The 23,865-nt window shown below is 45.5% G+C and overlaps 1 protein-coding gene across 4 annotated transcripts in view; it reads right to left on the bottom strand.

Annotated features, from left to right (window-relative positions):
• Positions 1–21,163, bottom strand: part of si:dkey-81j8.6 (serine/threonine-protein kinase 10) — a 26,476-nt gene extending 5,313 nt beyond the window's left edge. Inside the window, exons 1-13 of one of the 4 annotated variants that reach the window (XM_063209881.1) lie at positions 20,437–21,163; positions 18,732–18,896; positions 17,538–17,586; positions 15,570–15,709; positions 15,427–15,436; positions 14,341–14,413; positions 13,453–13,647; positions 12,243–12,417; positions 8,365–10,980; positions 7,590–7,723; positions 7,052–7,175; positions 5,206–5,382; positions 2,270–2,399 (exon numbers count right to left, since the gene is read on the bottom strand). In XM_063209881.1, coding sequence (XP_063065951.1) covers positions 2,270–2,399; positions 5,206–5,382; positions 7,052–7,175; positions 7,590–7,723; positions 8,365–10,980; positions 12,243–12,417; positions 13,453–13,647; positions 14,341–14,413; positions 15,427–15,436; positions 15,570–15,709; positions 17,538–17,586; positions 18,732–18,896; positions 20,437–20,589 — 4,141 coding nt within the window. In that variant the 5' untranslated portion in view covers positions 20,590–21,163. Of the gene's footprint in view, positions 1–2,269; positions 2,400–5,205; positions 5,383–7,051; positions 7,176–7,589; positions 7,724–8,364; positions 10,981–12,242; positions 12,418–13,452; positions 13,648–14,340; positions 14,414–15,010; positions 15,448–15,559; positions 15,710–17,537; positions 17,587–18,731; positions 18,897–20,436 lie in introns of those variants that run through there. The other 3 variants (XM_063209880.1, XM_063209883.1, XM_063209882.1) reach the window with 3 other exon arrangements.
• Between the last annotated feature and the right edge of the window lie 2,702 nt (positions 21,164–23,865).

The following is a 23,865-nucleotide window of genomic DNA, read 5'->3' as shown; positions in this document are numbered from 1 at the left end:
CTGCGATATTATGTTAAGCATCCTTGGGTGTTTTAAAAGGCGTTGTATACTCTACTCCAGGGTTTCCCAAACTGGGGTGCGTGCACACAAGGGGCTGTGCGAGCTGAATAGAGTACTGGCTGAGATGTGTGTTTTTACAGAATTAATGAACATTACATGTTGTTTGGTGAATTGTATGCTGGAAGGATCCATCTTAAGTGTAATGTATAGCCTAACTCCTAGACTTGTCATGCAACAAGTTCCATTGTAATGATGGCAGAAAAAACGTCAGGTGTATTGGAAATGAGGTTTGCTCAAAAAGTGCGGTTGTGCAACATTCGGTTAGGGGGTGCACGAACCACACTGAAATGTAAAATGGGGTGCGCAGGGAAAAAAAGTTTGGGTACCACTGCTCTACTCTATTCTACTCTACTACCCACAAGCTGCCAAAGCATCCGTCTCAGAGTTACCCACTAAATACACAGGTACACACTAAATGGCATGCCATAGGTTGTGGGATAACATTAGGTGTGGTGTAACCTACCCTTCATTCACTTCAAATAAAAATGGCAGTCATTCACAAAACTCCTACAGCAGTGGTCTCCAATTATGGTGCATTCATGTGGTCTTCCGAAGTAGATATTATCTAGTTGCGAAGTGGTATTTACAAGTGCGTTGCGTTCATGTGCTTTTTTGATGTTGTTTACAAATTAAAGATGGCGAGCCAGAGTGAGACTTTTCACTAAAACGATTATAGACTGTTGTTCATCAGCTACAGCAAGCAAATTAATTAGGAAGTCAAAGGTAAAAATTCTGTAGGCCTATATTTTCTGACACTGTCATTTACCATGACTGTCTAAACATACTGAATGCCGTTTTTTGAATATTTCCACTTAGCGGTTGCCATGGCGAGAGTAGAGCCAACTGTTGTGTGCGTCATCATCTCGTAAACTCGTTTCTTAAAATTTTCTACGAGTTGTCCAGTGGTAAATACCAGAAGCGGTGGCGTTCATGTGTGCTTCGAATGTCAGCGTTTGGTATTTACGATAATTACGAGACCACATGAACGCACTATTAGTCTTCCCCAAGGGCCAAATGATGTCATAGTGCAAATGAGGCTGAGGACCAATCAAATCACCCCACCGTATGGCCACAGAGAGCACACATATATACTTTCCTTTTTTGCAACCTCATGGCGGGCCAAATGTTTGCCGTAGCTAGCCGGATCTGTCCCATGGGCCGCCATTGGGAGACCACTGTCCTACAGCATTTGCGAGGCCCAGGGCCCGATTAAGATGGCCTGGGCCCCCTAGTCAATGGATTTCTGTGGGGCCCCCCAGAGGGGAAATTTAGACAGTGTCATAATTACGAGCGAGGAATCAATGATAAAATATCTACTGTGCTAAACACAACAGATGCATTTTTCAATATTACATCTTGTCACAATTCGGAAATGTTTGACTTTTGGTCAATCAGGGCCCCCCTGGCAGGTGGGGGCCCCTAGGCTGCAGCCATATCTGGCCTGTGCATTAATCCGGCCCTGGCGAGGCCGGATCACAAGCCATATGGTTCAAAGGCCATTGTTAGCACAAGAAGATGCTTGTCCTGCTGTTGTGCTATGATGAATGGCTGTTTTGTCCATGACTTCCACCCAGCACAGCAGGCCCTGTTTGCTAGAGGCATCGGGTCTCATACAAGAGGCTCACTTGTGTGTGTGGTTTGCAGCCAACATCCGAGTATAGCTATCAGATCAGCGTACTCCGTCAGCTGACTGCATAGGTCCAAATGTTTCCCATTGTGTCGGGTATGTGTATGCATAGTTTGTGTGGGTTTTTTTTTGGGGGGGGGGGTTATGAGATTGGCTGGTCAAAAGGGGGGGTATGGACCCTCTTACAGTTGGCCAATCATATCATGTCCCTGAGGTGTACCTTTTTTGAAAAAAACGCACCCTTGAGATCATAATAAGCCTCCCAGCACCCCCTTGACCTCATCATACGTCTACCAATGCCCCCCTTAGTACTAAAAAAATTATACTAATAATTGCAACCAAGTGCCCCGCCCCTCCCAGCAGTATCCTTCTCAAGAGCCCCATTGAGAAACACTAGTGTTTTAGCTCCTCGATCTTGTCGGTGATTTCCCATTCAAAGGAAGTGTGTGTGTGTGTCTGTGTCTGTGTCTGTGTCTGTGTCTGTGTCTGTCTCTATTTGTGTGTGTGTGTGTGTGTGTGTGTGTGTGTGTGTGTGTGTGTGTGTGTGTGTGTGTGTGTGTGTGTGTGTGTGTGTGGGTGTACCTCGTTTTAGCTGTCTGATTTTGTCGGTGATCTCCCATTCGAAGGAGGTGAGCTTCCGCTTGTGCTCCTGCACGGCTCTCTGCAACGCCTCATTCAGCTCCTGCTGCTGCTTCTGCAGGAAACGCTGCTCCTGTTACACACACGCACACACACACGCACGCACGCACGCACGCACGCACGCACGCACGCACGCACACACACACACACACACGCACACGCACACGCACACGCACGCGCACACACACATGCACACACACAAAGCAAAAATGTGCTCAGCCCAAACCCATCAGTAACCCTAACCTGTCAGTAAAGCAATATGTTGGCTCTATCAATAACAACAACATAACCAAGACCACAATGTGTTCCCCACAATTCACCCCATTCACATTTGTTCCTGGCTTCCAATAGACAGCTTCCAATACAATACCCCCCCCCCCCCCACCTCCTTCATATATGAAATAAAGTTGAGGGGTGCATTTGAGCCATCTGTGTGCCTCTTTGGGGTCCCCCTTGCTGGCTTTGTATTCAAGGTATAATATTGTACCCTGCATTTCTCTGTATGAGGTGTAAGTGTGTCCATACCTCTTTAGGGTCCCCCCACTGACTATATTTCTCTGTATGATGTGGAAGTGTATTCGTACTTCTTTAGGTCCCCCCTACAGCTGCCTGCAGTATGTCTGTACCTCTTTGGGGTCCCCCTTGCTGGGTTTGTATCGAGGTATAATATTGTATAGAGAATCTCTAACAGGGAGAAGGTTCAGTCTCATTGGTTCCCATTGTAGCCAGTTAGCTTTGCATGCATACTGCAGTAACTATGGAGTGTCCACTAGTTGGCGAGCATAGTTCAGTCCTTCATGTGGGAAAATGTATGGAATGGAAAGGGGAACCCATATGCTAAATACATTGCTACTGCGATTTTCAGTCACAAATATTATCAACAAAACATTCCTGGTAAGCACTATGACTGTTGTTTAACAATAGGCTGTATTGACAAATCGTTCAGGTGTGTAGTTTTACAGCAGGTTAGAAGATTTCAACCTGTACTCGCTAGCATCGCGCTAATGTTTATGGGTTTGGCCCCATAAAAATTGAGCTTTGTGACCCAGTATATAATAATCTAGTGGCACAAAATAATCGAAACGCTACTCAAATGGGGTCTTATTATTTCTAGCTTCGAACTTAATATTAATATTTCAGGACAAAAAATTATAAAAAATCACAAAAATTATAATGGTAGAAAACTCCATTGACACCCATTCATTTTGCACTGGCCCGTGGTTAGGGTTAGCCAGTTGTGGCTAGTAGCTAGTTCTGTGAGTGAACACCACAGACATCATATAGGAAGACTAGATGCGTCGTCCGCGTTCCCGTCATCCAAGTCGAACGTCCGCGCATGGCGGCCATGTTAAAGCAGCCTTCTGGCTCAACCAGTTGCAGTGAGTTTTGGGTGTTGTATACTCTTCAGATGGCCATAATTCCCTCAAATTTATATCGATTTTCGAAAGGGTTGTTTTTTTATACAGTATAAAAAATTCCAAACGAAAGTATATGTTGATACTGCATAGTGATGAATATTCACAATATTATTATATTATATTACATTATATTATTATGTGCATAGGTCTAAAATCATGTATAATATAGTTCAGTAGGCGTATTAAGGTAATGAAATAGATCCCATACACAAATGCACAACGTAATCTTTTATATTTTCAGTAAAATAACAAATAAACGTTCACTTGTAGTATATGCTTTGGTTTCGACAGCTCCACCTTGTGTTCAAAATGAGTCGTGACGCTAAAGCCATCCAGATAGAATGAACTTGTTGCGCTGTACATCTCTCTTCCAGTACGTAATCTCTGTCGTGTTTAATTTGGTGCAATGAATATATTCCTGCCGTCAACTTAATGCACAGCAGTGGTTAAAAAGTGTATTTGCTCTAGGTCTATCTAAATGTTTGGACAATAGGCTAAGAGGGATGCATCTCTTGGGCGTTTTACCCCAGTCTACACTTAAGTTTTAAGGAGCCCTACCATTTATATACACGTGTCAATATTTCAGCGAAGCAACAGTATACATTTTTAAGTATCTCGACGTTTCAATTCTTCAGTTTACTTCAGGTGTAACGGGGGTCTGTGGAGAGTTTAGGCTGCGCTAATATGGCCGACCTGTGCGGACGTGCTTGAAATACGCGATGACGTATCTAGTCTTCATATATGATGTCTGTGGAACACCCCCTGTATTGTATCCAGCAGTTCTCTGTATGAGGAGGAAGTGTGTCCATACCTCTTTGGGGTCCCCCTTGCTCGTGCCTACAGTGTGTCCCTGAATGCATTACAATATGCGACCTTGCCTCCTCCACTTGTGCTTGTGGCCTCGCCCTGCCTCCTTGCCCCTCCTCCGTGGAGAAAACGATAAAGTTTCCCAGCTGTCACCCTAGCCACAACAACTTTTGAGGGACTGTTTTTCATTCACCATCTCAATTGCAAATGAGAAGAAGACTTTACAATTGAGCTTTTGCAAGATATTGAAATATAATGCTGTTGTCAGCGATATCATGACCTGGTACGAGGAGACAAGCGCAAGTGGAGGAGGCAAGGTCGCATATTGCAACGCACACAATCCCAACCTCTTTAGGATCCGCCTTGCTGACTATGTCCATACCTCTTTAGGGTCCCCCTTGCTGGTTCCTACTATGTGCGTACCTCTTTAGGGTCCCCCTTGGTGGTTCCCCTGCGGTGTGTCCGTATCTCTTTAGGGTCCTTCTTGGTGACTATGTCAGTACCTCTTCAGGGTCCCCCTTGGTGTTTCCTACAGTGTCCGTACCTTTTTGAGGTCCCCCTTGCTGGCTACAGTGTGTGCGTACCTCTTTAGGGTCCCCCTTGCTGACTATGTGCGTACATCTTTAGGGTCCCCCTTGCTGACTATGTGCGTACCTCTTTAGGGTCCCCCTTGGTGGTTCCCCTGCGGTGCAGTTCCTTCTCCTGCTGGGCCTTGAGCCTGCGCGCCTCCTCAGTCAGCCGGGCCGTGTGCTCCGACTCCATGCGGCCGCTCTGCTGCTGGTACTGACGCTCCACACGCTCCAGCTCACCGTCATAGTACTGCTTCTTACTCTGCATAGGCCAGAGGGGAAGATTAGTCTCTCTCTCTCTCTCTCTCTCTCTCTCTCTCTCTCTCTCTGTACGTGTGTGTGTGTGTGTGTGTGTGTGTGTGTGTGTGTGTGTGTGTGTGTGTGTGTGTGTGTGTGTGTGTGTGTGTGTGTGTTTGTGAGTGTGTGTGTCTGTGTGTGTGTGTGTGTGTGTGTGTGTGTGTGTGTGTGTGTGTGTGTGTGTGTGTGTGTGTGTGTGTGTGTGTGTGTGTGTGTGTGTGTGTGTATGTGTGTGTTTGTGTGTGTGTGTGTGCCTCTCCAGTCACCATCATAGTACTGATTATTACTCTACAGAGGCCAGAAATGAAGATTAGTTTCTGTGTGTGTGTGTGTGTGTGTGTGTGTGTGTGTGTGTGTGTGTGTGTGTGTGTGTGTGTGTATGTGTGTATGTGTGAGTGTGATGGCGAAATGGAAAATCATGCACACAGTGAACACTGTTAATGAAGGCTGTAGCTCAGGGGTGTCGAACTCAAATTCACAGTGGGCCAAACTCTAAATCGAGGACGGAGTCGCGTGCCGAACTCAATATTCAAAAAGTACTGAAATTGTGCATGCACACATGCTTACAATAGTGAAATGCTTACATCTTAACACTCAATTTCAGCAGATATTGTAGTTCAAATGTTCCTGCACAGTCTGATGTAAATGATTGAAAGACATCCCTGATGCACTTCTATGAGCATGTGACGCCCAAAATTTCATGTTCAAGTCATATTAAAATACATGAATGTGTAGGGGGGCCAACTGTAATACACACTTGAAATGATCTCGCGGGCCAAATAAAATGGCTCCGTGGGCCAAATTTGGCCCCCGGGCCTGAGTTTGACATCCCTGCTGTAGCTGCTCTCTGATGGGACAGATGCTGAGGGGCACAGGTGCCGGAAAAGGGGGATGCAGTGGTGCATTTGCATCCCCACTTCTGGGCTCCCTAAATGAACCTTTCTCAACTTTTACTGCAGACAAATGAGTGGAGTGCAGCAGCAGTAACATTGTTATGAAATAAAGAATGAAGGAAAAAATGCACCACCACTTTAAAACTCATTTCGGCGCCCTAGCAGTTTGTTACAGAACAGGTGTATGTGAAATAGTGAATCCACTAGGTGTGTAAATAATAATTCATATGTATCGATGCATCAATCCTACTGTTACAGGATAGGTGTATGGGAAATAAATAGAGCTGGAAAGTCCCGCCCCTTAGTTCCGCAGACCTTAGACCTAAGCTGACCATCTAGCAACATGGTAGGGAGTAAATATCTTCCGATCTCAGTCATTACATGCGCTGGGCTACAAATATGCTGTTTAAGAGGCTAGATAAATATTATTCATGCAGAAGTATCAATGTTTTGTTCCGAGGCCGTCTGCATGAAAAATGTGAAGAAACACAGCTTTCTAAAAAGTTTAGGGGTTCGTACGAAAAATTCAACAAAAATATCAGAAACAACATATGTGGAGCTCGTGGCACAACTCGAAGGGGATCGAAATATCATTTTAATGCCGCCATTGGATTACATGCTACGACTAAAAACACTGTTGAGGTCCCATGAAATCGGGGGAAGTGACGTCACTTTCAAACTCTATGAGGGGGCAGTTCGTTACAGCACAGTAGAATGGGAAATAGTGAATCCCCTGCTTACGGTCATCTCCTGTTCGATGTGTCTGAACATGAGTTCCCTCTGGTGTTGTAGTCTCTGCTCCAGCTGCGTGTACTCTCTCTGCTCCTCTCTCTGCAGCTGCTTTAGGGCATGCAGCTCCTGACGTCTGGACACACACACATGTAAACACACACACACATACACATGGAACCATCAAGGAATACCAATCAAACAACACCCACCGACACACACACACATACACATACACACACACACACACACACACACACACACACACACACACACATACACATACACACACACACACACTTGAATGCAAATTCACAGTTAAGCAGTGACTCATACCCCCACACATGAATACACACACACTTGCACGCACCCTCACACACACTTGCGCGCACGTGCACACACAAACACACACGCGCGCGCGCACACATACACTCGCGCGCACACACACACACTCGCGCGCACACACATACACACATTCGCGCCTACACACACTCGCACGTGCACACACACACACACACACACACACATCTCCACACACCACGTGACCCACCTGACGGAGCGCATCTGCTCGTCCTTGTCCTCTTGTCCTTGGCTGATGACCTTGGAGGTGGTGATGCTGACCTCTCGCCCGTCCACCATGAACTTGCGGGTCCTCTTCACCGTGCGCCGGCTGGGAACCAGCTCCTTGAGGAGGACAGGGAAGGGTTCAGGGCTACAATTTCTTATTTTTAAAGATATATTTAGTTTAGCATTTTTCTTAAAGTCTTTTGACCTTTATTTTTTATGACAGGACAGTCAAGGAGTGACAGGAAGCAAGTGGGGGAGAGAGAGACGGGGAAGGGTTGGAAAAAGGACCCGGGCCGGAATTGGACCCGGGTCAGCTGCATAGCAGATGAGTGCTCTACCGTTAGCACCACGGAAGGTCCAGGGCTTTAATTTCTGATATGTCAGTTATTCACTACTGAAGCAGCTTTGGTCAGTATCAGGTAATAATAGGGAATAATGTGCCTTTCATGTCCTTTCATAGACATGGGTGGACATCATGCATTTGTTATCCTCACAATCAAAACCAGCTTTAATGTATCATTCAATGACTGACTACTACCAAGAAATACCACCAAACCACTACAAACTACAAAAACTTCAAGTCCAAAACCACCTGTACGTTCCGTTTCGAGTAACTAAGTAGTAATAAATAGTAAGTAAAAAGTAAACAGTACCGGACCACCTTTGATGTGTCAAAATGAAGTTACACAGATGCTACACATACAGCATTAAACAATAACGATAAAGTAAAAATGTTATAATTTCGAAGTATGTCTTACCCCATCGGCTCCTGGGGACATGGGAACCTTCTCTTTGTCACCTGCATCACTCTGGCCCTCCATACTGATCGAGAGCGTCCTCGCCGTGTGGTGGGACCCGTTGGCCGGTGAGAGCGGGGGTTCGGAGGTGCCTCCATTGGAAAGTGTCTTATCAGAGTGCTCCCCACTCCCCTCCACACCTCCATTAGAGTCCGTGGTCACCTCAAAGCTCACCTTCTTCGTTGACTTCAGTGAAGGTGTGTCTTTGGTTTGCTGAGGAGGAGCCTCTTTGTGATTCTGTTCGTCTAGTGTCTTCTCAGGTTCCTCAACTTTACTGTCACCCTCAGAACCAACATTATTTTCCAGGTGGCTGTTACTACTTATCTCTTCTGTTCTGCTTTGACTGGAAGATTCTTCTGCTTCTGATTCTTTTTCTCCTGTCTTTGTATCATCCTCTCTCACCTGTGTCTCTACACTATCTACACTATCTACAAGAGATGAGTTGTCACACTGTTTCAGATCTGATTCACTCATCTTCGCAGTTTCACTACAACTGCCTGACAGTTCCACCACTGTTGTCTGCAGCTCAGGTTCACCAAGACTTTCTTTCCTCTCCTCTTCCTCTTTCTCCTCCCCTCTTTCATTTGGCTCCTTATGCTCATCTATCTGTTCTCTCTCCTCTCCTGTCTTTTCTGCCTGCCCTCCCTCTTTCTCCTCAGCTACCTCTGATAAAACTTGCTGACTGGCCGCCTCAAGTTCTGCCTCTCCAGGCCTATGGATGTTTGTCCCTTCTCCTGACACTGATGAAGCTGGCTGACCTTCAGGTTCAGTGTATATGACCTTGACCTCTGGCTCAGTGTCTATGACCTTGGACTCGACATCTACGACCTTGGAGTCGGCCACCACCTCAAGGTCCCTCGCCTTGGACTCAGTGTCTGTAACATTGGGCTCGGTAGTTGGACTTCTGGGTTCTGGGTGCCCAACCACGTCTGCCTTATCCTGAACCTCCTCATCCACCCCTGAGGTATCTCCACCTTCCTCCACCCCATGTTCCTGGCATGTCTCCTCCAACCCCCCATCTCCTCCATCCTTCTCCACTGTCTCACTTTCAGTAAGCTGTGTACTACTAATACTACTACTACTCTGCTCTTCGGTCGCCTCGTCGTCTAGCTTATCCACATCTAGCCCAGAGTTAACCGTGAGGTCGGCTAGCATCGGGTGCTTGGTGATACCTGTAGTAGAGGTATCAGGAGTGCCTTCTGAGCCCACCACAGTGGCCAGGTCTAAGGAGTCCCTCACACTCGGACCTGAGTTGTCATGTGGAGGAGGAGGACACTGAGGTTCTTCAAGAGCAAGAGCGGGAACCAAACGACTCTGGGATCCTCCTGAGTCAGTTTGATCAGGCTGCTCTGTGGTCGGGGAGTCACTGCTGTTGCTGCTACTGGTGTTGCCTGGCAACCGCGTCTGAGAGGAACTACCAGATAAAGAGGCTTGCATCACTTCCTGTGTGTCGTGTGAGACGTCGGCAAGGTCTGAGGTTTCTGTCGTAACAAGAGGAACGGGCTCGTTCGACTCCGTTGTGACTAGTGTTTCAGTCCCAGGGCACAGTGTTTCTGAAGCCGGAGGGTGAGGTGTGTCTGATGATGCAGAAGATGGATGTGTGTCTGGGGCAGAGGATGGATGTGAGTCTGTAGTGGAGTGTGAAAGATTATCACCAGGAGGTGAATCCATGTCTAATGCCAGAGGTGGAGGTGGGCTGTCTGATGTAGGAGGTGGATGTTTATCCGATGTCGTAGGTGGACATGTTGTCAAGGCAAGAAGCTGTGTGTCTGTTGAAGGTGACTGACTTGACATCTTGGCATCCACCTCGTCACCCGTCACCTGTCCCTCTGCCCCATTCGTCTCCAAAGTCCCACGGCTTTCTGCTGCTTTATCACACGTTTCACCACCAGAAACTGTAACCATGTCCCCTTTCTCCTCAGATGAGCCTCCATCAGCTGGCATAGCCTTGAAATCGAACATATCCTGACAAGCCTCTGTGGGGCCCACTGTGGGACCTGGGGCACCCTCTGTGGATGTGACGCTGGTGGATGTGTCTGCCTGTCCATCTGTGTTTGTGCTGGTGGCCGCGTTGGCATGTCCGTCTGCATTCGTACTAGCAGTGGCTGTGTCTGCTTGTCCCTCTGTGTTTTTACTGTTGGATGTCTGTTCTGCTTGTTGCTGTTTGCTTGACATGGGGTTTTCGCTCCAGAAACCGGACTTGCGTCGGGACAGGAAGGACAGAAGGGTGCCTGGTACCGACCGCCGTCGTGCCCTTTTCTGGGCCTTGTCACCTGCCGAGGAGGCCTTTCTGGACATCACCGAGCCAGTTTCCTGTGGAGTCTGCACTGCCGGTTCCACACAAGGAGAAGAAGGTTCTGGAGTGGGTGTTGTGGGTTCCGGAGTAGAACATTCCGGGGGTTGGGCCTGGGGTTCTGGAACGGGTGCTTCTTGGGCTGGAGGGGAGGTTGGGGAGGGATCTCCTGCAGGGGATGGGATCTCCTGTGTGGTGGGCAAGGCCTCGGTCTCCACAGACACGGAGGGTCTCTTCTCCTGATTCGCACTTAACTCTGCTGCGCTATGGATGTCCAGAAGAGACTAGGGAGGGAGAAAATAATGCCAGAATTATATAACAGTCGCATACATTTATCATATAGACACATGTCTCTCTCCTTGCATAATAAGATGAAATTTACTTTCATGAGTCCCTGTGAGACCATTCGCCAAGCAAGGTGTGTGTTTTGGTTGTGGCCGGCGGGGTACGTGTGGCTATGATATGGATCAGTGGTTCTTAACCTGGGGTGCACCAGAGATTTCAGGGGGTGCGCGGACTTTTGTTTGTGTTGAGGTCATGACCAAAATTCTGCTTCAAAACATTATAATTAGGCAAAATCAAAACGAAATTAAAACATGTTTCGGTCTCCATGAAGTCATGAATCATTGTAATAAATGACTTAAATCATTTTTTAGAGCTTATACACATGTAGACGTTTGGGATGGGGGTGCGCGGCTTGTCTTGGGAACAGGTAAGGGGGTGCGTTAGGAAAAAAAGGTTAAGAACCACTGATATGGATGTATGTACAGTATGTCCTTCATGACCCTACCTTGGCTTCTCTCTGCGTGTGTGTGTGTGTGTGTGTGTGTGTGTGTGTGTGTGTGTGTGTGTGTGTGTGTGTGTGTGTGTGTGTGTGTGTGTGTGTGTGTGTGTGTGTGTGTGTGTGTGTGTGTGTCTGTGAATTCAAATCTCATCCCTCAACTCTCTCTCTCTCTCCTCTACCTCAATCTCCCTTGTGACACCTACCTTGGCCTCTGGAATGAGGTCCTTGACGGCCCTCCTGTGTGTGTGTGTGTGTGTGTGTGTGTGTGTGTGTGTGTGTGTGTGTGTGTGTGTGTGTGTGTGTGTGTGTGTGTGTGTGTGTGTGTGTGTGTGTGTGTGTGTGTGTGTGTGTGCGCGCGTGAATGGGTGTGTGTGTGTATGTGCATGTATGTGCGTGTGTGCGCGCGCGTGTGTGCGCATGTGTGTGTGTGTGTGTGTGAGTGCGTGTGTGTGTGTGAGTGTGTGTGTGTGTGTGTGTATGAGAGTGTCTGTGTCTGTGTCTATGTGTGTGAGAGAGAGAGAGAGAGAGTGCTTAGGTATGGGCAGACATACATGTATCGATGTGTGTTTGATTAATTGCTACATTACCTTCTATATTGCTACATCATTGCTACATTGCTATTTTAATTGCTACAGTGTGTGTGTGTGTGTGTGTGTGTGTGTGTGTGTGTGTGTGTGTGTGTGTGTGTGTGTGTGTGTGTGTGTGTGTGTGTGTGTGTGTGTGTGTGTGTGTGTGTGTGTGTGTGTGTTGCTGCATTATTACCTCTGCCTCTATCTCCTCCGTGACCTCTGCCTTGGCCTCTGCGATGAGCTCCTTGAGTGCTCTGCCGTCGCGCCCGGCGCAGGAGAAGGGGTGGGTCTGCAGCTGCTGGGCCCCCCAGCGGGACTCAGGGTTCTTATGCAGCGCACGCCGCAGGAAGTCCTGGAAGTGCGAAGACCTGTAGAGGTGAAAGGTCAAGCAAAGGCAAAGGAGGTCAGAGAGTTGGAGTGTATACTTTATTGTCCCCAGGGAAGAAATGTGTCTTGGGTTTCAATCAAATTCGCACAAATTCATCATTCGCATAATATTAAACTTGGTGGAATATTTTTGCTTCGCTCCTGTTCACTTGCCTTCGCCTCCCTCATAGGAATGAATGGCAAAGTTTGCTTCGCTTGGACAAAATCTGCGTGTATGTGTCCCTGGTGTAATACTTAAGTCCTATGACTCACCAGAGTTGAGGGTTGGTGAGTGTGGGCGGTGTGGGGGACTTGGTGAAAGCTGTCAATCATACGAACATAACGTATTCTTTAATTCCAATCAGTAGCCTACTACTCGTCCTGTCCCTTACCAGAGTCGAGGGTTGGTGAGCGTGAACAGGTAATTGATTATTATCGATAACTACTATGAAAGTCCTGTGACCTGACCAGAGGTTAGGGTTAGGGAGTGGGTAGGTAATGGATTAATAATACTGAAGTCCTATGATGACTCACCAGAGTCATGGGCTGGTGAGTATGGGCGGGGGGTTTAGTGAAAGCTGTTAATCTTCACAAAAATAACACATTACTTTAATTCCGATCAGTAGCCTACCACTTGTCTTGTCCCTTACCAGGGTCAAGGGTTGGTGAGCATGGGTCGTGAGGCTTGGTGAAAGCTGTCAATCTTCACAAACATGATTGACTTGCATTACTTTAACTCGTATCATTAGCCTACTACTTGTCCTGTCCCTTATATTATTACCAGAGTTGAGGGTTGGTGAGCATGGGCAGGAGCTTTCAATCTTCTAAAACCTAATTGTACCTACTACTTGTCCTGTCCCTTACCATAGTCGAGGGGGGGACTTGGTGCTTACCAGAGTCGAGGGCTGGTGAGTGTGGGCGAGTAATTGATTATTATTGATAATTAATTATTATTAAAGTCCTGTGACTCAATAGTCGGGGATTGGTGAGTGTGTGTGTGTGTGTGTGTGGGGGGGGGACGACGACTTGGTGCTTACCATATTCGAGGGTTGGTGAGCGTGGGAGGGGGGGACTTGGTGATCTTGAGCAGCACCCTCATGGGGTTGAGGGAGTGGTGTGGGGGCTCCATCTCGGCCGCCTCGATCAGGGTGATGCCCAGTGACCAGATGTCGGCCTTGGTGGAGTACGGGTTGTCCTTGGACGTCTCGCAGTAGATCACCTCAGGAGCCATCCTGTGACAAAAGGCAAAGGTCAAGTCAAGTCGGTCATACAAAGAATTGAAATTACGTTTCTTATTTTCCCGTGCAGACAGACATAGACTCTGGGTGTAGACATAGACAATTAGACATAGAGAGTATACATACATTACACCAAGAGTACCTATACAATACCCATACAGACATATAAAGTGCAAGAGCTATTACTACAGGGGTTGGACATTTGCCAAGTTTACAAGACACTTTTAAGAAATAAATAGTTCCGTCGAGTTTACATTGAACTTTCATTTAATTCTGAATTGTGAAGTGTTTACATGATGTTTTCGAAGCGAATTGTAGCTTTATTCAGAATTAAATTGAGTTAATTCTGAATTAAATATCTAATGTAAACGAGGCCAAAAGAACTGAGACACCTGTCATTTTTGTGTTGGATAAAATGGACCAGCCTGGTGGCCAAACTTCATTAAATGCACATTGCACCAGTACAAGCTGGGTGTGAAGGTTCAATGAGCAGGGTGAGAGCACAGTTTTGCTCAAAATATTGCAATGCACACTACCGATGACATTTCAGAGTTAGAAAGGGGACAAATTGTTGGTGCATGTCTTGCTGGCGCATCTGTGACCAAGACAGCAAATCTTAGTGATGTATCAAGTCACAGTATAGGCGAATTCTGAAATGAAACATCATGAAGCAATTCTGATACTTACCAGTAGGGGGTGCCAATGAACGTGGCTCTCTTGTGGAGTGTGTGGTCGTTCTTCGCAGACACTCCAAAATCAGCTTCACACACACACAGGGGACAATGTTAGGCATATTACACTGGGAAAGGCAGTAAGCACTACCTAATTGTGTGTGTGTGTGTGTGTGTCTGTGTGTGTGTGTGTGTGTGTGTTTGTGTGTGTGTGTGTGTGTGTGAGTGTGCGTGCGAATGTGTGCCTGTCCTGTGTGTCTTACCCAGTTTGACCTGTCCCTCCATGGTGAATATAGCCTGGTTCTCACCGATGGTGCCTGGTGGAGCGGAGCTACACACACTACCGTCTGGTAGCGCTGCCATTAACATGCTCTTCTCGAGTAGAAAATAATCAGAGCATTTATTGCTTAAATATCAACGGCAGCTCGCATTGATGAGTCACAGGACAGATTAACTATATTGACTCTTCAGAGATGAACAGAAAATGTTTTCGGAGGAATTTGTTGGTGGTTAGTTGCAATAAATGCACCATTTACTTTCAGACTCGAGAAGAGCATGTTCACGGCAGTGCTAACAGATGGTAGTTTGTGTTCACACACGCACCGTCGGTGAGAACCAGGCTATGGTGAATGCGTGTCTTACCGAGTTTGACCTGTCCCTCCATGGTGAGCAGTATGCTGCCTTACCCAGTTTGACCTGTCCCTCCATGGTGAGCAGTATGTTGCCTTACCTAGTTTGATCTGTACCTCCCTCCATGGTGAGCAGTATGTTGCCTTACCCAGTTTGACCTGCACCTCCATGGTGAGCAGTATGTTGCCTTACCCAGTTTGACCTGTCCCTCCATGGTGAGCAGTATGTTGCCTTAGGGCGCGATCACACAGACCGCAGATTTTACAGTAGGAGGCGGATGTTTTCTATTGTTTGTCAATGAAAATGAGCGGATTACGCGTCTAATATCAGCGCAAGGCGGGTTGTGTGCTGGCCCTCCCTGGTGCATATGTATGTTGCCTTACCCAGTTTAACCTGGCCCTCCATGGTGAGCAGTATGTTGCCTTACCCAGTTTGACCTGTCCCTCCATGGTGCCTATGTATGTTGCCTTACCCAGTTTAACCTGTCCCTCCATGGTGAGCAGTATGTTGCCTTACCCAGTTTGACCTGTCCCTCCATGGTGAGCAGTATGTTGCCTTACCCAGTTTGACCTGTCCCTCCATGGTGCCTATGTATGTTGCCTTACCCAGTTTGACCTGTCCCTCCATGGTGAGCAGTATGTTGCCGGCCTTGAGGTCTCTGTGTATGATGTGGTGCTGGTGCAGGTAGGACAGGGCCTGCAGACACTGGCAGCACACCTCGCTGATCTGCTGCTCACTTAGACCCCGCTCCAGCTCTACACACACACACATGCACGCACACACACATGCACGCACACACACACACACACACACATGCACAAACATACACACACACACAGACACACACACGTCCACATGCACATGTAGAAAGTTATTGCTGCTCACTCAGTCCCCTCTCCAGCTCGACACACACAGGGACGCACACACGAATGCACGCATGCACGCATGCATGCCCACACACACACACGCACACACACACATGCATGCACTCAGAAACGCATGTGCCACACACACGCATCCACACGCACGCACGTGCCACACACACACGCACGCACGCACGCACGCACGCACGCACGCACGCACACACACACACACACACACACACACACACACACACACACACACACGTCCACACGCACGTACAGAATGTTATTACTGAAGGAATACAGCCACTCACAGAAAGGAAGTACCATATCCATACTGTATATAGATTTATCTATCTTTGTCTATGGAAAGAAACCCAGAGAAATGAACAGCTCTGTTCCTGAAAGAGCAATACTACACCAGAGAGTCCTAAGGGATTCATATAAAGCCAATGTGCCCTACTGCACATTATTCATCAAGAACAAGGTGGAACAATATGATGAACACTTAGGGGCAGCTGTAGGCCTACCCTAGTTGTTAAGGAGATTTGGTTAAGGAGGCTTTAAATCAGAGGGTTGTAGGTTCAATTCCCACCATTCCACTCCCTCTCGCTCCATGGCTGAAGTGTCCTTGAGCAAGGCACCTAACCCCACACTGCTCCAGGGACTGTAACCAATACCCTGTACCAGGGGTGTTCCAGGGGGGTAAAGAGTGACTGTGTCACCAGGGTCCCATGTATATAGGCCCACACATAGCCCAATTTATGAATATATTTGGTAGGGGGGTCCAGTGGAGCTGACCGTACAATATAGGGCCCAAAATGTGATACTACGCTCCTGCCCGGTGCTGATAGTAACTGTAAGCCACTTTGGATGAGAGTGTCAGCTAAGTGCAATGTAATGTAATGATGGGAACTTAGATGCTGAAAAAGCTATTGTTCCAGTGGCAAGCTTTGTACCCACTTAAAGGGACAGTTTGGTCAATTTCAACATGCAGTTGTAATGCTCACACTACCCTGGACTTGTCAGTGCCTGAGATTTTTTTTTCTTCTTCTTCAGCCATTTCCGAGATCCTGGTCATTGTAATGGGGGCAGCTCTTTGTTTACATTTCAAAAAAACATTTTTATTTATTCCCAAAAACATCCAAAAGGTTATAAAACATCAGCAGACAACTAGCAAACAGCAGTACCTTTTGGGAAAATATTTGGAGTTGGCCTATGTTTCATTTTTTAAAAATGTAAACAAACGCTGCCCCCATTAGAATTGCTCATATCTCGGAAAGGGCTGAGCCGAAAAATGTGTCATCACCAGGTACTGACAAGTCAAGGGTAGCGTGAGCAATACAACTGCATGTTGAAATTGACCAAACTGTTCCTTTAATGCCCACAGTGGAGCCTCCATTTGTCTGTGTGTAGGCCTAGAGTCTCAGTGGAGAACTGAGGGGGTGTTGGCCACTCTCATCTTTAGTTGCAGGAGGTAGGCCTGCACACTGCCAATAAGCTAAAAATAAAAACGTTATTAAAAAGCAACGTTTCGAAACGTTGCTTTTTAAAATAATAAAGTGCATTTTTTGTTTAGTTTAGTTTCCAAACGTTGCTTTTTGAATAATGAAGTTTATGTTTTGGAGATTATTGGCAGTGTGCAGGCCTACATCCCTCAACTGTCTGACACTTTTGTCTGGCGCCTGTGCACCCAATCATCTCATCTCATCATACTCACCAAGCATGATGTCATCTAATGCTCCCCCAGGGCAAAACTCAATCAGGATCTACAGAGCATAACACAACACCACAGGACTTAGTCAACCATTCAAATGACAAATCAGTTGTGAAATCAAGCAAGTGAATACATCAATTACATACGTAAACAATTGATAGATCAATGAGCAGCAATTAAGTCATCAAATTAATCAATCCATCAGTCAATTGATAATCAAACGAGCTATGGCCGCAGCACAGAAACTGTGTCTCATTTCAAAATGAGTCCATAATTTTGTTTTCAACAATGCTGTATCTCAAATGGTGCGTTTGTGCAGTGTTCATGTTTCAGTGAGTATGGCGTATTACGCACTAAGTAGCGTTTTGGAGAGCGCGCACATCCAGATTGGACAGGTGCCGGACTTAAACACGATTAAACATGAAAAGAAGGAAGGTCCGCACACTGTTGCTGCTCCAGGTTTATTAACACAACGTTTCGACCATGCAGTCTGGTCTTCATACACATACACATACACCTGACGAAGACCAGACTGCATGGTCGAAACGTTGTGTTAATAAACCTGGAGCAGCAACAGTGTGCGGACCTTCCTTCTTTTCATGTATTACGCACTGAAACATAGTGCCCGAAGTGCGCAAGTGCACCATCCGAGAAACCCGATTAGAATGCCTAAATGCTAGAATGTCTAGAACTCTGGGGTATTGCTTTGACTGAGACGTCTTGCTAGTGTTTTTCCTGTATGACTGTAGAGCAGTGTTTCTCAAAGTTTCTCAGACTGAGGACCACTTTGGCCCCCCAACAATCTTCAGGGACCACCTGTCAACTGAATTGACAGTTTACGGCTAATTTGACACTCCTATTTTCAAGGCAGATCACTTACTTTTTATTCACATTACAAGCCTGTCTTGTTGTGGTGAAAATAAGACTTCAGCTACATTTAGCTTTGTAATAATGTTACAATTATAGCCTACTGCTAGCTTGTCTTGGAAAAATAAAATTCTACTCGCGGACCACCTGAGCTCTGTCGCGGACCACTAGTGGTCCCCGGACCACACTTTGAGAATCACTGCTTTACAGTCTCTGGTGTCCAAATGCCTTGTATGTAGTTCCGATGCCAAACCAAGCATTTTCTATTTACAGCCAAGTTTAGTGCTTAAATGTAAAGTTTAATGTGATATTGTATTCCAGAGGGCATACCCAGAGCCAGCCGTCAAAGAAAATGGCGTCCAGCAGGGAGATGATGTTGCTATGGCGACACTGGGCCAGAATGTCGATCTCTGTGATGTAGTCCTCCAGCTGCTCTTCATTCCGCACCTCGATCACCTTGGACGCCGCCAAGGACCCACTCGATTTATTGACCGCCTTTTACAGAAACAAATAAATAAAAAAGGAGGAAAATAAATGCATGGTATTGATTATGTCAGCTTTTTCTTAAATTAAAGTCACTAATTTGCTTGTATCAGACATCTGTGATTACCATGTTTTGATATTTTAAATTTAAAAATTGTAAATGTTTTGATATTTTATCTGTCACTGCTACATTCGGTTTCATGATAGAGATGTGTTGAAGTGGACTAGAAAATGCCTCACTTCATTTTAATGGATGACATCTACTGTGACATAGCCAGGAAATATTCCATGTCTTTTGAATTATAGATTAAAGTATGTAGCCTACAGATTGTTTATGTGTTCTGTAAAGAAGGGTGTGGTGGAAGGCCTACAGCTGGAGCTAAATCAAACAAAAGTAACAGGCCTCTATATGGGTTAAAATGTCAAACAGGAAACGGTTCTTCAGCACGGTAACGTTCGACAGGAAGTCTGCAAAACCACAGCATGGCCTTCTGTGCATCATCACGACATGTTATGTAGAAAATGTTTGTTAAGGAGAAAAACACAAATACCCAAATGAAGCATAAAGGTTTTCAGAGGATATACTGTACTTAAGTTTTAACCTAAGAAAAATTCTGTGCATGTATATTGTAATTATTTTGTACACAGTAAAAACATATCGGTGGGGTCTTCAAAGGCACTTTAAGAGTAGCAGTTGCCCTAACCACATGGAGCGTGTGTGTGTGTTTGTGTGGTGAACCTAGATTGATTCAGTGACAGACGAGAATGAGAACACGATCAAGTCCTATTGTAAACATTTAAATAACATAATTTTAAAGGCAAGTCTAAGTTTTTTGTTTTTTTTTAAAAGAAGTGATCTTCTGCATACTACCCAATTCAAAATATTTTATCACAACATTTCTGTCATGGATGTTTTTCATTTGCTACACAGCTTAGAAAGTCAATATAGGCTATTTAAAGAAATTAAACTTTTCTTTGTGGGTGTTGTGTTGGAGCCAACATTTCAATTTTAACACATTATTTGGACTATGGGTCACCTCCAACGCAACAGTCAAAAGTTGTGCGTGCAAAAGTTTACGGCATGGCCGAATATTATAACAAGACAGCATCCGTTGTTCAAAGAAAAAGGAACATTTGAACAATCACAATGACATAAAGTCTATCAGTTTGGAATTGCTGTCTGATATATACAGAACATTTCTACATTGTATTTTGGAGTCATCAGCCCAGGAAGTAGAAAAAATACATTCACAGCACAATTTAGTGTTTAGTGTGTGTGTGTTTGTAGTAGTGTCAGTGTGTGCATGTGAGTGTGTACACAGACCAGTATGCCAATGTGTGTGTGTGTGTGTGTGTGTGTGTGTGTGTGTGTGTGTGTGTGTGTGTGTGTGTGTGTGTGTGTGTGTGTGTGTGTGTGTGTGTGTGTGTGTGTGTGTGTCTACCTTGTAGATCTTCCCGAAGTGTGTGTGTGTGTGTGTGTGTGTGTGTGTGTGTGTGTGTGTGTGTGTGTGTGTGTGTGTGTGTGTGTGTGTGTGTGTGTGTGTGTGTCTACCTTGTAGACCTTCCCGAAGGCTCCGTCCCCCAGCTCCCCCTGTGTCTCCCAGGTGTCCCCGGGGTCCTCGTCCCTGCGGAGGTGCTCGTACTGCCTGACGCGCTTCTTCTCCGCAGCGCCCAGGCGGAAGATCCGCATCAGGAGGGCCGCCATCACCTCCTCGATCAGCCCCGACCACGACCAAGACCACGACTACCCTACTAGGCTACTCTCTTTCCTCTCGTCTTTCTTTTCTCTCTCACACACACACTCTCTTGCTCTTCGTCTGTCAATTTTGTTTTGTGAGTCACTTGAGCAGGGCTCTCAGTTAACACCAGCCGACCGGTCAAATGCAGTTAAAAATTCAGCTTGGCTGGTAGAAAAGACCAACTTACTAGCCACTTTCACCCACTTTTAGTGAGTGTGTGTTTGGCTAGTAAGATTGACATCTGCTAGTCATTGTGGCTAGTGATGGAAAAAGTTAATTTAGAGGCCTGCACTTGACTCTGTGACCCACTGAAGAGGACAGGTGAGTCCTACCTGCGCTCGTTAAGCTGTAGGCCTACGCATCGTCCGTTGGACCCTCTGAAAACTTCTGTTGTCTAGCAGGCCCAGTAAGTGGCAGAGACACACTGGAAAACAAACAGACATGCTGCTGCTTCTCTCGCTTTCTCGCTCTCTCTCTGTATCTCTTGCTCTCCTTGCACACCTCGGGGCCAAGCCAGGAAGCTGCAATGCATAACCACATCCGCTCAAGAGATAGACAGACACACACAGACATACAGAGAAGAGAAGAGAAGAGAGGGGGAAGGGGTGCAGTGCAGTTGAGCTGTGGGGGTGTGCAGAACTGCACTATTACTGCTTATTCAAAATGGCTAAAGTAGAACTGGAGGCCTGGCTGTATTTTTTTTTTTTTACTGTACTGAAGGTGACTGTTTTTTTTTTTTGGTTATGCACAATGAACCTTGTCATCACAGAAACATTGAGTGCGTCTTAATATGCAACCTTGCCTCCTCCACTTGCGCTTGTCTCCTCGTCCCGCCTCCTGGCCCCTCCTCCGTGGAGAAAACGATAAAGTTTCCCAGCTGTCAGCCTAGCCACAACAACTTTTGAGGGACTGTTTTTCATTCACCATCCCAATTGCAAATGAGAAAAAGACTCTACAATTGAGCTTTTGCAAGATATTGAAATATAATGCTGTTGTCAGTGATGTCATCATGACGAGAAGCGAGTGGAGGAGGCAAGTGGAGGAGGCAAGGTCGCATATTAAGATGCACTCATTCACTAGGCCTACTGCACAGACATAATCACATTGCAGGGTTGACAGCTAGAGCAGCACAGAGGACTCCATTTTACAAGCGTGACGGGCTCCCCCTGCTGGCAGCTTAGAGACATTACCGGAGTCCATTTTATGAGACCTCGTCTGAAGAAAAAAAATGCTCACAGCTGTTCATGTTTTGGACCACTTGGTGGCACTTTTGTACAGCCTTAAAAGTTTTTTTTCACTGTCGCCATTCGATACCATATTGTGTCTTTTGTTACCGAAATTTAATTGATTTTATTGTTTCATTGAACACGAAAAAAATGTAGTAGACAACATGACTGAATTATTTAGGCTACCTGCATTCGGTAGCCTACAATGAGTGCCATTTTCATGGCTTTCATTTCACACCGTCCACTCTCGCCACGTGTTGGCACGCTCCCAAATGTCTGCTGTTCCTCTTATGTAAGCGTTATGATGCCTGTTGCACCATCCTGTCATTCAGCTACTCTCTGCCTCTGAGAGAGAGAGAGAGAGCGAGAGCGCACCTGTAAGGTAAACATTTACGTCACCATGTTGAACTTCATAGTAGCTCGGCCCCTATTAGTTAGGGAAAGATATGGATATTTTGGGAAATCTGTGAACTAATTTCTTACCAATAGATTTTTTTACCATGTGTTCTTACAGGTGTCTGGACACACCTCACAATTTATCCACGGCCAAATCCAATGGGAATTTCCGTGACACCCCGTCAAAGTTGGGGTGCACAGAAGGCCTATGTAAAAATTGGAACACGGCAGATTGGGGGGAAAGGATGCATAATGGGTCATAACTTCTGAAGTAAACTACATACAGAGACAAATGAACACATTTTTTCATACATTACTGACCCAGTGAATTCAATTGAGGGGTATTTTTGGACATTTGACCACATTTGAACCCCGTTTTTGGTTAAAAACCGCAAAAAATGGCCTTAAATGTGTAGAAATATTCATTTTTTTAATCATATTTCCAAGTTGTGTCCGTTATCACCACTTGCTCTTCATTTCTCATTTACAGTATGACATTACTGTATATAGTCTGGGTTTGATTATTCTATTGGTATTAAGCTGAAATAATAACCCAAAGTTTACAATTTTTAACCCTTTAATGTCCTAGACTGGAACCCGGAAAAAGGTTGCAGAAGGGGCCATAACTTCTGAAGTAAACTACATACAGAGACAAATTAACACATTTGTCCATACAATAGTGACCCAGTGAATACAGTTGAGTGGTTGTTTTGGACATTTGACCACATTTAAACTGCGCTTTTGGTCAAAAAACTGCAAAAATGGCTTTAAAAGTGTAGAAATTCAGTCATATTTTCAAGTTTTATTGCATCCGTTTTCGCCACTTGCTCTTTATTTCTCATTTACAGTATGACAATATACAGTATAAGGTATGGATTTGCTTATTTAATTGGTATTAAGCTGAAATAATACCCCAAAGTTTACATTTTTAACCCTTTAATGCCCTAGACTGGAGCCCGGAAAATGATCAAAATGTGTCAGAATGTGGGATGAGTTTGGAAGTAAAAGGCATGCAGACACAAATAAGTATATTTTTCCACACAATACTGACCCAATAAATGAAATGGAGTGGTTGGTTTTGACATTTGACCACATTTAAACTGAATTCCAGGACAAAACAGCCTAAAATGTGTTGAAAATCAACCGTCTTTTCATTCGTTCGAATTAAGAATTTCATCAGTGTAAGTCCACTTTATAGGCCTATTTTGGCTTTTCAGGTTTGATGCAAAAGATTCACTTAAGTGACATTCTGTTTCAGATTAATACCCAATACAATAAACAAATTGATTGGGTACATGATAAATTAAGAGGTGGAAGAAAAAAAGCACTCAATAACATAGGAAACAATGAAAGGGTGGTGATGTTTTTGGACACATTTTAGGCCATTTATTGCTTATTTTGTCCAGAAATGCTGTGCAAGTGTTGCCAAAAGTAAAAAAAACAACCACCTCATGTCGTTTCTTGGGTCAATATTGTAGGCCTATGGAAAATCTGTGTTCATCTGTGCCAAGGGCCCAAAAATGGGGTTAGTGCCGGCAAATTCTCACTGCGTAGGCCTATATATTTTCGAAACCTGTGTGTTTCTGGAGTATAGTTGTCTGATAGCAAGTTAGACATCAT

This window comes from Engraulis encrasicolus, chromosome 11 (assembly GCF_034702125.1).
Source record: "Engraulis encrasicolus isolate BLACKSEA-1 chromosome 11, IST_EnEncr_1.0, whole genome shotgun sequence".
In the NCBI taxonomy this organism is placed as follows: domain Eukaryota; kingdom Metazoa; phylum Chordata; class Actinopteri; order Clupeiformes; family Engraulidae; genus Engraulis; species Engraulis encrasicolus.
The sequence above is the reverse complement of the archived record's forward strand: the minus strand, read 5'-3'. Positions and strand labels throughout refer to the sequence as shown.